We start from the raw sequence: 16,518 nt of genomic DNA on the forward strand, positions 1-16,518 counted from the left end.
GCAGGAAGCCGGCAGAATAAAATGAACCGTCGTGACGTCAGGGGACAGCGCTATGCGGCGCAGATAGGGCGAAGAGGAGGTCTCACTCCTACCCGTTTCACTTCGTGTTTAGAAAACAAAAAAAAACTCCTTGCATTTAGAAAACAAAGACATTTTGGAGACTTGGACTTACTATCTGATAACTATGATAAAAGAGTTATTTATTCCGGGATAGTTGTGCAATAGACCAAAGGGGGCAAGAAACTGTGACACTTCAGAACTTGCCTGAGAATCGTCAGCTTTTAAATATTTCTTTATTTTCAAAGTAATTCCCTAACAGCTATCGTTACATCCAATGGTAAGTAGCAAAAGGAGCTGTTAATATCTAATTCGGCTTACTTAGTTTTCCAAAATGTAAACAGATATAGGCTAAAACAAAAGGCTCAAATTGCAGCCCAGTACTGAATTAATTCAGAACTTGCCTGAGAATCAGCAGTTTTTAAACATTTCTTCAGTACCAAAGTAATTCAGCGATAGCTGTCAGTACACCCAATGGTAAGTAGCAAAAGGATCTCTTAATAGCTAATTCGGCATACTTATATTTCCAAAATATAAATAAATATAGGCTAAAACACAAGTCTCAATTTGCAGCCCGTGACAGAACTGTTTCAGAACTTGCCTGAGAATCATCAGCTTTTTTTTTTTTTTAATATCTGCACTATCAGAGTAATCCACAGATAACTGTCAGTATGCAGAATGGCATTTAACAAAAAAAAGAAACTGTTTATAGATAATTCAGCATGCTTAATTATTCACAAACAGATATATTTATATATTTACAAACCTGTACTCACATGCCAAAGTAATAATCTAGGCCTACAAACCCAATAAAAAAAAAAAAAGGACTTAACACTCGATTGTCAGAAATTGGAGGCTGTGCTTTTGTTCAAGCTGCTCGAACATTAAGGTTGCATTTAATTTGGACATGGATGCTGAAAAATATCGCTCCTGAACTTGCAAACACTCTGAACCTTAAAGCTCCAGCTCACGTCAACGTATGGTAATGACTCAAATCGATAGACTTATGAGACAGACACTCTTATGTTTGCAGCGAGCTGCACACTTTTAAACTCAGCAGGTTTCCATGTATGAGAGGAGAGTGTGAGCAGTCTTCACAGAAATGCAGGATCTTTGTTTTTCCCCCTTGCTGGAACATTTCTTTTAAGATATATTTTGCTTAATAAGCAAAGGATTTCAAATGTAAAGATAAGCCTCTATTCAAAATACAGATGTTACTGGAAAAAATTTACAAAAATGTATGCAGACAATTGTTTTTGCAAATTCTCCCAAATTGTGTCTCCATGAACCCAAAGGCAAACTAAACCTGCAAATCAAAGACGTCTTTGTTCCCTACAGTTGCGCTTTTTGCATGTCAGAGATGTGTATCAGTCCACACTATGATCATACGGGCGTCAGCCTCTTCTCAATAACTTTTTGTGTCACTTCCTGACAAAAAGAAAACAGACACAACGCTGCCCTCTTGTGTTCTGATGCCGTCATTGACAGCCAAACAGAAATGAAGCTCCATCTGCATCCACATTGACTCACCCACGACCAAAACTGTTTTTTGGTTTTTTTTCCCCCTGGGTTTTTAGTTGACACTAAAAACAAGTCTTTTATTTCCTTTATGATTTATAATACACATCGTTATTAATATATACAGTCAGTGCAACATCCTGTACGTTAATAAACTGCTGATCAGCAGCTGGGATTGTTCTTTGGTGATCGGTAAGGATCGGTTTGGTAAAACTTCCTCGTGGCTCTCCACCTCCACTTCTAGTGTCCGCACACAGATCCACGGCTGGAAAGAGGAAAAACAGGAATTAAATAAAAAATAAAAATAAAAAAAAGACTCCATGTTTTAAAGGAAAATGCGCGTTTGTTTCTCACCCTTGAGGCTGGCAGGGAAGGTCGTCGGCACAGGGGCAGTGGTCGCGGGGCCCCTCCTGGTCCCAGGCCAGCATGTCCATCAGCAGGTTGGGGTGGTTCATGCAGGACTCGCCTTTACCGGGTCTGGGGTTACACACCGGGAACAAAAGCTCTGGTGGCAGAAGCAAGAAAGGGAAAACAAATTTGAGAACTGCTATTAAGATAAGATAAGATAAGATAAGACTTTATTAATCCCACAGTGGGGAAATTTAGTCATTACAGCAGCATAGAAACACAGTTAGGAAAAAAGTGCACACAATAAGAAAAAAATTACAAATATGTATACAATAAAATAAGACAGATTAAAATAAGTTTTTTAGAGAAAGTAAAATCAATGAATAAATACACACACACACACACACACAAATGCTACATAATAAATAAATAAATAAATACATCTTGGGATTAACTGCCCGGTTCAGCTCTTGTTGATAGATAGAAATTGAAAAACGACAAGTAGAAAGACTTCGTCAGAGAGTCAGGTTTAGTCCCCGAACATTAAGACTAGTCTTTCCACAGATGTTCAGTTTACTTCGGTGTCGGGCTACGTCTAATTCCTGGGGTTTGGAAGAGGCTACAAACTGAATTACTAACACAACAAAGAACTACTTTTAATCAAAACCGGGTTCAAATAAATCGTATTTGGTCTCACTATGGTTTACATGGTTTTTTTTTTAATCTTTCAATCAAATATACTGTGTAAATGTTTGACTTTAGTCAGAAAACAAAACCCCTACGTCCTCTAGTAAAATAAAATGGTCAATGAAACAGAATATGCAATATATGAAGGTAATAATTTGTAAAATAAACCATATAAAATATCATAAAAATAAAGAAAAATGAAAGAAAAAAGAATAAATAAATTCACTTTGACTAGCATTTACATTTAATCGCAAAAAAATGCACCTCATTTCATTCTATGATTAATCTGTCCATGCGGTTAGGTTTGGATTTATTTATTTACGTTTCGAGGTATTTGCCTGAGAGATTTTTTTTTTGCCTTAAATAAATAAATAAAATTCATAGATAACACTTTTAACTGAGACAGTTTAAAAGCAAAATGCTGACAGTTAAAATGGGGGGGGGGGGGGGGAGTTGTCTTTGTCTGCGTTGTAAGTACGACCACTAGAGGTCAGTAAGAAGAAACACTGTTAAAATATCATTTAAAAAAAACCAACAACACTAATTTAATTCAAAATGGCAGCGCGAACAATTGAGACAATTGAAAGCAGCTAAACAACAGCTACATTTGAATAGATATAAATATCATAATTGAATACAGTATAGACGATTAAAGACATTCAAGAAAATAGATTAATGGGGGAAAAAAATACAACATGTATGAAGGACAAGAAAAAAAAAAAAAAAGGAAAAAACGTGGAAGCGGAGCTTGATTTAAAATATACGCAGCGCTGCGGGATGTGTTTGAGTCCGTATGATACATAAATATAAACGCGGACGGTTTTTAAAGTCACTCCCTCTCGTCTCACCTCGTTGGAAGGCGCAGCAGAGGTCCGGCCTGCAGTCGCTCTGCCCCTGACAGATGCTTCCCTCCGTCCCTTCGGTGGCGCCGACGGTACACTGACCCCAAACGCACATCTGGTCCGAGCAGCACTCCTCGTCCTTCGTGCAGGGCTGCGTGGGGAAAACCGCGCACACGGCAAAACGTGTCAGAGATTAAACTTTCCCTGGCAGATTGTGGATGGCAACCACTTCACTTCCAGGCATATTCATCCCGTCATTTTTCTTTTTTGTGGCAATACGCAAATGTGGGAAATATGGCATAAAACGTTGGTGCTTGCGAAAAAAGGAGGCGGCTACTCCCCCCAAAAATTGGTGCGTCTTAATATTGTTCAAAAATGTCAATCCTCGTAAACACGGCTGCTACGTCGGAAACGATCTTTACCGTACGATCAGAGTAAAGTTGTTGCTGCCTTTTTATTTTTTGGCCACTTTTTTTGGGGGGGGGGGTTGTCAATCGCAAATATTTACACATTCAACAGACATTTACATTGAATGAAAATCGGACCTCAAATCGCTTTATTAATTAACATTTAGGTTGTTGTTGTTTTTTAGCTCTTAGTTTGGTCTCTACCGACTCCCAGTAGAGAAAAGGTGTGCCTTTTTTCTTCAGCAGTTAAAACGCTCCCGTCTTCACCAGATAACTTTTCGACGCCAAGCAGATAGCACACAGTCGGTTTATCGGCGCTTTACCGGCTGGAAAAACCAGCTGCTTATTCCAAACGACAAAAGCAGCGGGGTTATTTATCCAAAAACAAACCCCTGCTGAAAGACGCTAAAGTGTTCAATGTCGGAAAACGGCGGCGTTCGGTCCTAATTTCCCAGGTGGGGTTCGTCGCCATTGGCGCTACCAAATAATCCCAAACAGGCGACGCTGACTGATGCCCACCATGTCTGTTGGTATGCAGGGGAAGCACTTGGAGTTCTCTATCTCATACAGGCAGTATTTCAGGTCACCACAGTCCTCGTCCACCACGCACTCCTGTGGGAGATGAGAGGGAAACAACAGTTACAGCGAGCAACGGAGCACAGAGTTAAAAGAAAAAAAGAAAAAAAACGACTCTGAAATACAAGTAGGTCAAATTAGACTGTAGCGCACCGAGAATTGAATAATTTTCAATTTAAAAAAGAAAAATATATAATAATAATATTTCTGAGGATGGCGCCGCACCATCAAGAAACACTGCACACACCAAATATATCTATACTTGCTCTTATGTGTGTTATTTCCCTGTATTATGAATTCACAGTGTTTCTATAGTTGCGTTTCTGCCAGCCCGATCCGTCTCCATGGAAACTGTGTGATGGACAGCATTTACTGACGTCTAAACCGAAACGGAAGGTCTTTAGTCTCTTTCTGTCCTTAACACTTGATTTCTAACCACCAGCAAGTTGGAAAAACATTTCTTGAGCAAAAGTGGAAAAGGATGGTTTTATTGCCGCATTTTATTCATGTGCTCCTTCCAGTGTGACACCTTGTTTGAGACTAAAACGCAAATGTTTCGATCTCTTAATCCCTCCGAACTGAGCTGGAAATACACAAACGTGTAGTTAAATCGCGTTTGTTTGGTCAGTTATCTGCAGGATCGCCAAATAACATCAGGCAACAAAACGTCAAAATGAGCTGCAGAGTACGTTACAAACTGTGTTTTTAAGGAATCTAACTCTTTCATGGTGTACCCCACCCCCCAAACCCCCGGTGACCCTCACCCCCCTCTGTTATAAATTTGCATATCTTTCAGCTCATCAGACATTTGAGGTTTAGTTTGAATCTTTTCCAGCGGTCGGAGGAAACGGCGTCTGCCAAGAACAGCACCAGCTGTTTTTTTTTCTGTTGAGTCTTTATCTGTGTGTGTGTGTGTGTGTGTGTGTGTGTGTGTGTGTGTGTGTGTGTGTGTGTGTGTGTTGGATATCTCCCTGAAACAGGCCGGCTGCACTGTGTGAGTCAGACACACTGATCTGTTCGCCATAAAACACTCGTGATGGCAGACAGTCGAGTCTAGGTGCTGCGTCGCTGCTAGGAAGTAAATTATTTAAAATACAGCAAGGGGTCACTGAAAATGAAGGCACCTATGGGGTGACACTTCCTGTTAAAAGAGAGTTTTTTTCTTCCCACTGCTGGAGGTTTTTCTTCCTGTTAAGAGGTCGTTTTTCCGTCCCTCTGTCAGATGTTACTTCCTGTTAAAAGGGAGGTTTTTTTTCTTCACCTCTGTCGAAGGTTTTTCTTCCTGTTAAAAATACGTTTTTCCTTCCCAATGTTGGAAGTTTTTCTTTCTGTTAAAAGGGAGTTTTTACGTCCCTCTGTCGGGTGCTACTTCCTGTTAAAAGGGAGTTTTTACGTCCCTCTGTCGGATGCTACTTCCTGTTAAAAGTGAGTTTTTACGTCCCTCTGTCGGGTGCTACTTCCTGTTAAAAGGGAGTTTTTACGTCCCTCTGTCGGATGCTACTTCCTGTTAAAAGGGAGTTTTTACGTCCCTCTGTCGGATGCTACTTCCTGTTAAAAGGGAGTTTTTACGTCCCTCTGTCGGAGGTTTTTCTACCTGAAAGGGGAGTTTTTTTTGCTCCTAGCTTGTATACGTGGGGTCTTGAAATAAACTGTGCTGTGATTTGGCGCTAAATAAATGAAACTGAATTGAATTGAACACCTCCAGGCTCTCGGTAAATCTCCCTTTATACCACTCAGTCTCACCTCAGACAGACTCTCCCCTCACTGTTAACACTCTCAAATCAATCTTGGACTTCCAGCTCTCCTTGGAAATAACATGGAAAATATGCTAAAAGAAAATTCAACTTTTCATTCTCCTTTTTTGCTGAAGTGAATATACAAAGAAACAGAGATGTTTCCTCTCCGTGTGCGTTTGTCAGGCGATATTATTGAGGCCGCGGAAGCCCACTGGAAACTTCAAATAGAAACCTCCCTATTCACCACTTATCTTGATCATTTCCAGATGATCCCAGCTGGTATTCATCTCACGGGCCCAGTAGCAACTTCTAAAAAAAAACATTTTCCTCAAATTACCTTCACGAAAAAAAAAAAAAAAAAGCGGGGGAGAGGAAACGGTAACGACTTCATTTAAACATCCAGGCAATGCTGGCCAAAGTAAACCATTAACTTGCTATAAAATAGACTTGACAGAACGTAATCCACATTTTTAGCTTGTAGATTGTTCGATTTGATGCAGTTAATAATGCTCTATAACCGTGATATAAATAACTCAGATTTGTCATAAAACTTACTGAACGCTGCATTTTTGAGACCTGAGCTTGTGGCTGGTCATCCGGTTTCATCCAACTACATTCAACCGACTTTTAGCTGGGATTGATTTCTATTGTTTTGGCTGTAATCCATCGGTGAGGCTGCAAATGATGGGAAAATAATCACTTCTATTATGGTGTGTTCACGGCTGAATCCAGATGAGGGCAGCATCGAGCTAACGGGACGGTCAATATATACGTTTGATGGTTCAGACACTCAGCTAATCTGAAACATACGTAAATAACTGATAAAATAGTAAATAACAAACAGAGGCAACAGTCCTATATTTAATTCCAACCAATCTGTCTTTTTACTGTCTTTTAAAAGTGATGCCCAAAAAGGTAAAACACATTAAAAGTTATTTCCATAAAATGCACCTCTCTGCTGTGTTTTAATGTTTAACAATGCAGTTTGTGCTAGATTTAATATTATTGGATATATAACTGCACTTATTTGCACTCCGTTTGTGCACAACAGTAAAGAGTCTCATAACTTTTTCATCTCATGTTGTGTTTATCTAAGTTTTATGGTCCTCATTATGCTGTAACAGCATCACGTAAATAATCCTAAAGTGATATATAATCGCCTAAATCGTCCAGTCCCATAAGTCCTATTGAAATTGATTCAATCATTTAAAAAGCATTCACACTTCCACCAAATGTTTCCCATTTTTATCCTACATGTTTTTTCCATCTTCAAATTTGCTCAAAATGTTTCGTGGTTATTTCCTCTAACCCAAAACTTCACTGTGACTTCATGCAGGAGGAGATATTTCTTCAACCCGCCTGGCCTGCAGACTTCCTTGCCTTCCCCGGCATTTTTTTTTTTTTTCCAGCCGGCAGCTCTATTAACATAAACCACCATCTGTGCAGCTGCCAGGAAAGCAACAAAAAAAAAAAGATTAAAACCACCCTTGTAAAAGTTGAAACGGCAAAACAGGCGGCGGGGCGGCAAAAAAATGTCGACTTTAATCTGAGCTGTTTGCTAAAACTATGAAAAGTATAGAGTATGACTAATTGCTGGATGAGCTCATCCTGTATAAAAACGCAGAGTCGGGACAATGCAGCCACAGTTTGAGAGAGCGCTCCACCTCGCCATCTCTTTCTTAGAGACGTCCAATATTTACAAAACTGAAGGGAAAATTTTCATGTGAAAAAAACAAAACATGGAGAAGCAGCATTGTTGTTTTTTTACGCTCCACATGTCAGGAACAAAGTCCCAGAAACCTGCAGGTCTGCAGCAACTCTCAGCACCTTTTAAATCAAACTTAAAAGACTTTTTTTTCCTTTGCTTTTTGAGGATCTCGATTCATTTCTTGCACTTCACTGCAATTTATTTCAGTTTAGTTTAGTTTAGTTTAGTTTAGTTTAGCTCAGCTCAGCTCAGCTCAGCTCAGTTTAGTTTAGTTTAGTTTAGTTTAGTTTAGTTCAGTTCAATTCAGTTCAATTCAATTCAATTCAATTCAATTCAATTCAATTCAGTTCAATTAATTAAATTAAATTCAGTTCAGTTTAATTCAGTTCAGTTCAGTTCATTTAATTAAATTAAATTCAGTTCAGTTTAATTCAGTTTAATTCAATTCAATTCAATTCAATTCAATTCAATTCAATTCAGTTCAGTTCAGTTTAAGTCAATTCAGTTTAATTCAATTCTCTTTATTGGCACGATGTTTGGGTTAAACACGTTGCCCAAAGCATAAATTCTTACATAAATACAAGTTGTGATAGAACATAAATGATAAAACCTTTGTATTCAGCTTGTCTATATAGCGTCTTTTATTTATTACCAGTATTATTGTGATTCGAACTGTCGGTTGTGATTTGAACTGTTCAAACATCATGCTGTTTGATGTCTGTTTTTTATTAATAATCATAACCTACGAAAGGTGCGACGCAAAACAAACTTTACCGACTCACTTACTTTGCTATTCGGAGACCAAACAGGGGAAAATGAAAGGACTCACGTGATTGACACTGTTCCACTGGCCGGAGATCTCCATGTGGACGTGTGAGAGACGAGTTTGTCCTGTCCTGTTGTTCGTTTCCTGAACAGCAAAGACAATGACACATTGCATCAGACCACAAAAGGAAAAGCAGCCATTTCCTTTTGTGTGTGTTTTATTCTTGTAAGAAGTAAAAGATTTTTTTTAAAAACACCTAAAAAAACAAATCTGTGTTTGTAACATATGCATCACAACCCTACAGCTTAAGTCCAAACCCACTGTGTTTACTTTGCAACTACATTTCTGAATAAATAATCTCCGTATGAATGGGTTTTCTTTGTTGTTATTTTTACTTTTGTTTTTCTTACCTCGTCAGTTCCGTCCAGGACGTGAACCTCTCCGTCTCCGTTCTTTATCATCCTCTCCGTCTCATTGTGGTAGTTAGGAAGCAGATCCAGCAAGCCTGAATATGATTTTGCACTCTCGGTAGTTATCTGGGGAATTGAATATTCTGGTTATACATTCATAAATCAATTTCAATTGTAAAAAGTATGAGTACAAAAAGTTTGAACAAGCCAGGACAGTTTGATGATTTGCAGCCTGATTTATTTCTTGTATTACATAAAGTAAAGGGAACCTTCCCGTAGCTCATGCGTGATGAAAACCAGATGCTCGTCTGAGACATCAACAGACAAAAAAAATAACAGACTGTAAATTAAGGAAGGTTTCCAGGAGTCTCATCTGATGCCACAGTTAAACTGGTAGTTTCCAGTCGCAGAGATTAAGGTTTTTCTGAACCAAAAAATTTCCTTTAAACATATTAAACTGTCTGGAAATGATCACTTTGAGCAACAGCTATCATGATGAATGATATATACAGTATTTAACAGGATTGTGTGTCAGACTTTAAAGCAGACATGGAAACTCTGAGTGCTGCTGCAACACATACGTAAAGCAGCCTAGTCGAAACTAAGCCCAGACAATCAAACGTGACATCATCCACGCAGACTCTGATCTTTATCCATTAAAAAAAAAATACAAATAAATGTATGGGAAAACGATTTTATACTTTTTAAAAAAAAAAAAAATTTAAATTATTATTATTATTATTATTGAAGTTCTCTGTCACTGAATGGATCAAATATATAACGCAGACCTGGTCCACCGCCTCCTCCAGTATGTGCTGGGTGTCCTCCATCAGCTCCTCCACCTCCCGGAACATGTCGTTCAGGCTGACCGGGCCCCGCTCCAGGGCGTCCCGCAGGATCACCGCCGTGCCGCCGCCCGTCGCCCACCCCAACAACAGCCACGAACTCAGGAGCACCGACGGCAGCAGCGCGTTACCGGACATCTTCCCTCGTTCTCTTCCTCGTAGACTGTCCGTCTTGTCTGTCCGAGCAGCAGCAGCAGCAGCAGCGAGAGCGGTGTGACGCACAGCTGCACACAGCTGGATCCGTTTTATTTGGAAAGTATGAGGTGGGAGCGGTGGTGGTGAGTGAGGAGGGAGGGGGGGGGGGGTTTAGGGGGGGACGGCTATTAACTGGAGGTTTTAATGGCGTGGAAAAAGGTTCACAACGCGTTTGAGGGAAGTAAATGTCCAAATTATACGACTTGTTATGGAGGGGGGGCCTCTAAAAACAAACGTAAATGCGAAGTGTTGCTCAGTAAGACCGAAACACATCACAAGCTGAAGACAGATGTGTAAGTGCTGTTCATCCCAAATAGGCCAGAAAAATTTCATCATCGGGCACGTGACTGACGTTGACCGGAAGTAGAGTTAACATCCCTAATGAGGGCTCACGGAAAAGCTAACAAGAGTTTTTGCACAAAAATGTAGGACTTCTTTGTTTTGTGAAAATGTGCTTTTTAGTACATTTTTGTCTCGTCTTTTCTTCTGATTCTTCTTCCTATTGTTTGTGTATAAAAATGTAAGTCCAAACTTTACCAGAATTAGCAGCTAGGTTGCAAATCCCAAACTTAAAAAAAAGTTAATTTTTTTTTTTTTTTTTTAAACTACTTAGGCACAAAAAAAATGACCCATATTGGCCTGAAAGTGGCGCTATAACACTCAACTTTAAGTTTTTTGCGATTATCTCGAAAACCACTTGGGCTTTACAAAAAATTATTTCACTATTGTAATTCAGAATGTATCTTCATCTTTGTTCAAATGGTCTTCTGCTTTTAAAAATTTCAACTTTTGTGACATCTTTTTAAAAAACAAGAATTATTCATTTTTAAACTTTTATCTTTTACGTAAATGCTCATAAATCAATACTGCCTGAACCAAATGGAACCAAACTTGGTACACATCTCCGGATGCTCGATTCAAGCTTCACTGAGCAGTCTCAAGATGTTTTGACCCTAGGGGGCGCTACAAATACAAAAATGTTATATCTCGCATGGATTTGTTCGAAATTCGGGTCAGACGATCTACGGTCATATCTCAGTTGATGCCTGAAATTTGGCAATGATTGAATAAAGTGGGCATCGCATATTATTAAAAAAATATATATATTTTTTAGCCATTTCACATTTCCAAACATCAAATAATACCCATCAAAGTGTCAAATTACTTAACATGTAAAACTCCACAAATATTTTTTCAAATTCTTCCTGAATTGACAGAGACATTCTTTGGATATGAAATATAATTTTTTTAAAGGGGTTCAGTTTGGTCAAAAGGTGAGTCCATGGTGATATTTTATGTCGTCTTGTAATTTGTATGGTACGCAAAACATTTTCTCGCAGCTATATTTCTGAAATATTTCTGTGTTGAAGTACACGGCACCATAACCCCAAGCAGAAATTTGTTTTTTTATTATTGTTATTTTATGGAATGGATACCTACAATATGTAGGCCTATTCATTATTAGTTTTACAGCACTGGATAGCTTCATTTATTAAACTACAAAGGGTCAATTATTCTTGTCATTTATGAATATAACCACAAAATGCTCATACATCACGTCACGGTGACAGTTTTGGAATTATGATGAGTTGTACTGGCGTCTTAGTACCAGAAGATGGCAATGTTTTCAAGTTATTATCCAAGAGCTCTGGTCCAGTCTTTAAAAATCTATTATCGATCTTTAAAATCTATAAATTTATATCTATGGCAGAAAATGCTTCCTTCTTTGATCCAGCAGTCGATGGCCGCCTTAAATAACAGAGACCTCAGTCATCGAGACATAAACGCAAGAGCACACGTAGGATTTAATTGTGCTTCCGTGTAACAAACGATCACAAGGTGACCTGTAAATACAACAAAATCGATCAATTAAAAGGCCGTTCAATGGAATCTATAAGCGAGGTTTATGGCTCGGTGTCAAGCGAATCACACCAACTTCTCTTCAGAGCTTGAAGAGTCACATTTTACAGCAAATTCAATTTCCTCTCTAACCATTCACATTTATAGTAGTCACCAATACCAATAATACAAAAAAAAAAATTCAACTAAGTGGAAACCATTCATATTTTGTTCCCTTTTACAGGGAGGTCAGAGGTCAGCCAAGGGAAGACCATCTTCTGAGAGCTGCTGGATGATCACGTGACCCGGAGAGCTTCAGGTGAAAGATAGACTCACTTCACCGGCATCTGCTGACTGCTACCAACAGTCTGCAGAGATTTAAGCGAAGTCGTTTTTGGAAGAAATATGAGATTGACACGCTTGTTGGTTTCTTTGTGACTTAAATGCAAAGCAGAAAAAAAATGTACTGGACAAGTTTGAGGCTGAGGTTCCTTGTCGCATTTCTTTGGAGGAGCTTTGAGACAGCCTTTCCAAATCCTACACAGGTTCTGTCAAGCCGACCGAAATAGACAAAGCACACGGCAAATTTAGTTTCAAAATAAAAGTCTTGAAAATAAAAAAAAAAGTTAGGTTGTTATGGGTTTAATCTAGACTTGTGATTTTTTTTTTTTTTTTTAATTTATTTTACTATCAAACACAATATTTTATATTTATTTATATTTGAAATATTTGGAAATGTTTATGTACTCAAAGTTACAGAATGAAGATGAAACATCGTAGCTATATCGTGGCCTAAAAAAAAAAAAAAAAAAAAAAAAAAAAAGGCTGTTTGGAATAACTTTAAGATGATCCAAATCACACATTGATAAGTCAAGTAATAGCAAGTAAACTTTATTAAGTAGTTACTTTATAGACACCAATGCCCCCAAATTAACTGTGAGAAAGCTACCATGTAAACATGCTTAATTATGTTGGAGAGGCATTTCCTGAATTTGACTCGAACTGAGAGTCAATTGGCTGAAAAGCATTTTAAACTACAACAACCACAGTGGTTTCCCACTAGGAACTGGACTGTAGTTCACAGTCGTAAACGCTTTTGTTCACTTAATGGCAGAAAACCTTTTAATGCCTTTCAGATAAAATTTAATAAAAAAAAAAATAGTTGTTATAGCACCAGCTAGCTACAAAAATTTTGAGCGAAATCTTCAAAGAAATAAAATATTGTCTCTGTCAAACAATTTTTTTTTTTTTTTTTTTTTGGGGGGAGGGGGGGGGGGCTTTATTTGTTACCATAAAATTGTGATGTCATGCAGAGGTTGACGTTCGACCCTTTACATATCAAATCACTTCATTGTTTTATCCTATTAGAGCATTTGTGTGAAATTCTGTAATGGCGAGCAAATTAATTCTTGAGTTATTGGCCTCAGACGTGTCTTGTGACCTTTAACATCTAAGTCCTAATCGGTTCGTCCGCCATTTGGGCCAAATCTTTTTTTTTCGAAAGTTCCTCAAGGCATTTCTGAGATATCGCATTCGTGAGAATGTCACGGATGGACAAGTCAAAAACATCATTTCTGGCCACGACTGAGGCTTAATAATGATTAAAAAAAAAAAATCTCAATGTAGAAAAAAACAAAACAACCAAAAGGGAACGTGAAAAGGGAAAAGAGAAATAAGGGGGTCCAGATTAAATGTGTATTTAATTTTTTTGTAGCCTAATTGTAGTGTCTCTATCCATTTTAGTGGTAGTAAAATAGTTATAGTAATACATTTTTATTATTTATTCCTCTTTAACAACTCGGTCGAAAAAAAGACTTTTATTTTGGCAAAAAAAACCACTAACCGGAAGCTGAAGCCTCTGGCTTGTCGTGGGTCTTAACACCGGTCTACAACACCGGCGGGTTCCGCAGACACACGGCGGCTGTCATGTGAGGAAGCAGGTCGCTGGAGGAGAACCGCACCGCTGACGTTAACCGTGTTACCGGGAGCCACGGAAGGATAGTTGGAGGACTTCCACCGCCGACGTGTTGGAGCTTTTTAAAGCGCCGGGACGCACTCCAGCGGGGACCAGCTGTCACAGTTCACCGGCCGTTTGTTTTAATGGGCTCTCCGGTGTTCCTAAACGTGAGTAAATTCAATTGTAATCACCAGCGCTTGTCAGGACAGGAATGCTTCATATCTCACTTTCATCTCACTCCGCCCGGGAGGTGATATTTGGTTTGTTTTTATTTTGTCTTTGTCTGATGTCTTGTTTTTTTTTTTTCCGGTTTTTTTATGGAATTTTTTTTTTTTTTTTTTTTTTTTACAAATTTGTCTGTATCTAATGTATATATTTTTTCCTTCTAGGATTTATTTGTTTAATTTTTACTTTGTCTGCCTAACGTCTCTTTTTTATTTTTTTTTTTTTATTTTTTTTTTTAAAGCTAATGGTTTGTGGGACTTTGCTGCTGTTGGTGAATAATTTACAATTTCTTGTAATTAATACATTGCAGAAGTGCAACAGGTGACGAAGGCAGGCTGCAAACACCAAAGCAGTCTGTGATAATGAAGCAAACACACAGAAGTTATTAGTCATATTTGTTTGGGGATCATCGTGAATCTGATGTCATAAATTTGATGAGTATTTTTTAATAAATATTCATACTCTAAATCCAAGATTAGGCTGCAATGCCCCCAACACATCAGGTTGGAACCAAATTGGGACCAGAATTGGACTTTTACCATAAAAAAAAAAATAATAAAAAAATAAAAAGTGGTCGTTTTTTTTGTTCACTAACATCATTTCTAAATAAATCTAACAAAATATTTTGGATAAACCCAATTTACCCACTTTTTTTTCTGCTTTGGAGAATTAAAAACATAAGTTTTGATGTAACTGAAGTTGTTTTTAATATATTTAGAAATATTATACTGCAGAAAGAAAAGTAATGAAACTAGCTCTTCTAAAGCTAACCAGCTAAAAGCTAACTAGCCTACCTTGCACAAAGGTAAACAAGTAAACATGTTTTTTGGATGTTTCCTTTCTGCGGGTAAAAAAGAAAACACGCAAATGGCTTCAAATTGACTAGTGAATGGAAAAAAAACACAGCCAACTGTGTTTCATCTTTAGATGCTGAAAATAAAAACTTACAGTATGTTATTGTTTTGAAATTGAATGTAAGATCTGTGACAATTATTGATAATTGGGGAGGAAAAAAAATGAAGGTTTTACAACTTTATACTTGTTAAACCGTTTGGCTAAGGACCTTCAAACTTGAAAACTTTGAAACCCTTCCTGCTTTTGTCCTCATTGCTGCCCGCCTCTGTAAAGTAGATTACTGTGGAGGGTCGCCAATGAACTCATCCCTTAATGGAAGCAATTTGACTTGTATAAACTTCCCCTATAAACAGTTTTGCAAAGTCAGCAGGAAGGGAATTAAGCCTCACTAATTGGCCCCCTTATTTTACTTTCGCGGTACAGTATTGCGGCGTGTACTTGTACTTTTATATAGTGAGGTGTTTTTGTGGCTCCCCCAGCTGATTCCTGTGTGCAGCAGGTGGCTTCACGTCCCTCCGAGACCTGAAATCCAGTCAGGCGGAGACGGCTCGTCTCGTCTTATAACCCCCTTAAGTTGTTGTGGACTAATGTTTCAGCAGCAGGATAAACTTTCACTCAATTTGCGCTCGAGTAAAAAAAAAAAAAAAAAAAAAAAAAAAAATGTATTAGTCTCCGTTGGAACTGGATGTGCATCAAAACCGAATTAATCCCTCCTACCCCCTCCCTCCACCCCTGTTGGCCTTCAAGAGGACTTTTTTTTTGGTTTGTTTGTTTGTTTGCGCCGTTCACACGTCGCATTTTTATGGCTCCATCGCTTTTACATGGATTTATGGATTGCGAGGTGAATAAGCGTCGGTAGGAGCAAGCAGCTTACGGCTGTTGAATGGGAGTGTTGGTCAGAAGCTGCTTGGTCAGCATAAAAATGGCTCTGAAGGGTCAGCGCTCAAGCAATTGCACAAATCCTTGTTAAATGGGGGTTTTGAACCGGAATAGTAGCAGCAAAAAAAAAAAAAAAAAAAGGGGCTTATCACCCAGTTGTGGCTGTGTTTTTTTTTCACACCGTTACTGTGAACTACACAATGTGCATGTTTAATACCGTCCTACTGGTTGTGCTTCTTTTTTTTTTTTTTTTTTTTTTTTTTAGCATGTTACTTTGTTGGAAAAAAATCGGAAAAACTATTGAGGTGAATAAAAAAACCAAACTCAAGTTCCGGTGATTTTTTTATTTATATTTTTTTCCATGTATGATTGTCAGACCCGTGTCATCGTTAGGATAAACAACTACTTTCATCACCAGTTTTCAAGCGGTGGGTTTTGTATCTTTTTAAAGGTATTTTTATCTTCTGTTTGAAGACAAGAGACCGACATTTCAACATCGGTATTTCTACAGATCGCAAACAGCAGCAGACTCGCAAACCAAATTTAAAAAAAAAACTGGATTTTCATTGAAGGGGTTTTATTCAAACTAATTAAAATGTTTATAACTAAAACTGGATCTTATAGCTATTGTGTTTTGGAATTCCCCCCCCCCCCCCCCCCCCTTTCAT

At 38.2% G+C, this 16,518-nt stretch overlaps 2 protein-coding genes across 5 annotated transcripts in view; one reads left to right on the forward strand and one right to left on the reverse strand.

The window, feature by feature from the left end:
* Positions 1 to 265: 265 nt before the first annotated feature.
* dkk3b (dickkopf WNT signaling pathway inhibitor 3b) lies at positions 266 to 10,142 on the reverse strand. The gene is made up of 7 exons (XM_069163509.1): positions 9,844 to 10,142; positions 9,056 to 9,181; positions 8,709 to 8,789; positions 4,379 to 4,471; positions 3,459 to 3,603; positions 1,930 to 2,080; positions 266 to 1,840 (listed from the first exon to the last, which is right to left on the reverse strand). The coding sequence occupies exons 1-7, from the start codon at positions 10,036 to 10,038 to the stop codon at positions 1,816 to 1,818; spliced, it is 816 nt and encodes a 271-aa protein (XP_069019610.1). The 5' UTR covers positions 10,039 to 10,142; the 3' UTR covers positions 266 to 1,815.
* A 3,677-nt stretch (positions 10,143 to 13,819) lies between these two features.
* mical2b (microtubule associated monooxygenase, calponin and LIM domain containing 2b) overlaps positions 13,820 to 16,518 on the forward strand; it is a 49,272-nt gene continuing 46,573 nt past the window's right edge. For 2 of the 4 annotated variants that reach the window (XM_069162527.1, XM_069162532.1), the window contains exon 1: positions 13,820 to 14,058. The gene's annotated coding sequence lies outside the window, so the exon portion shown is untranslated. The remainder of the gene's footprint in view (positions 14,059 to 16,518) is intronic. The other 2 variants (XM_069162534.1, XM_069162533.1) reach the window with 2 other exon arrangements.

The sequence above is a fragment of the Embiotoca jacksoni genome, unplaced genomic scaffold (assembly GCF_022577435.1).
Source record: "Embiotoca jacksoni isolate LCO1_2020_lvr unplaced genomic scaffold, fEmbJac1.0.p SCAF_3, whole genome shotgun sequence".
Lineage (NCBI taxonomy): Eukaryota > Metazoa > Chordata > Actinopteri > Embiotocidae > Embiotoca > Embiotoca jacksoni.

Bases quoted from the DNA above. Each gene is read 5' to 3' on its own strand.
- dkk3b (XM_069163509.1), bottom strand. From the start codon at position 10,038: ATGTCCGGTAACGCGCTGCTGCCGTCGGTGCTCCTGAGTTCGTGGCTG. The intron at 2,081-3,458 runs GTGAGACGAGAG...TTCTGCCACCAG, and splicing joins CTGCTGCGCCTTCCAACGAG to AGCTTTTGTTCCCGGTGTGT. The intron at 1,841-1,929 runs GTGAGAAACAAA...TCCTCTTTCCAG, and splicing joins CTTCCCTGCCAGCCTCAAGG to CCGTGGATCTGTGTGCGGAC.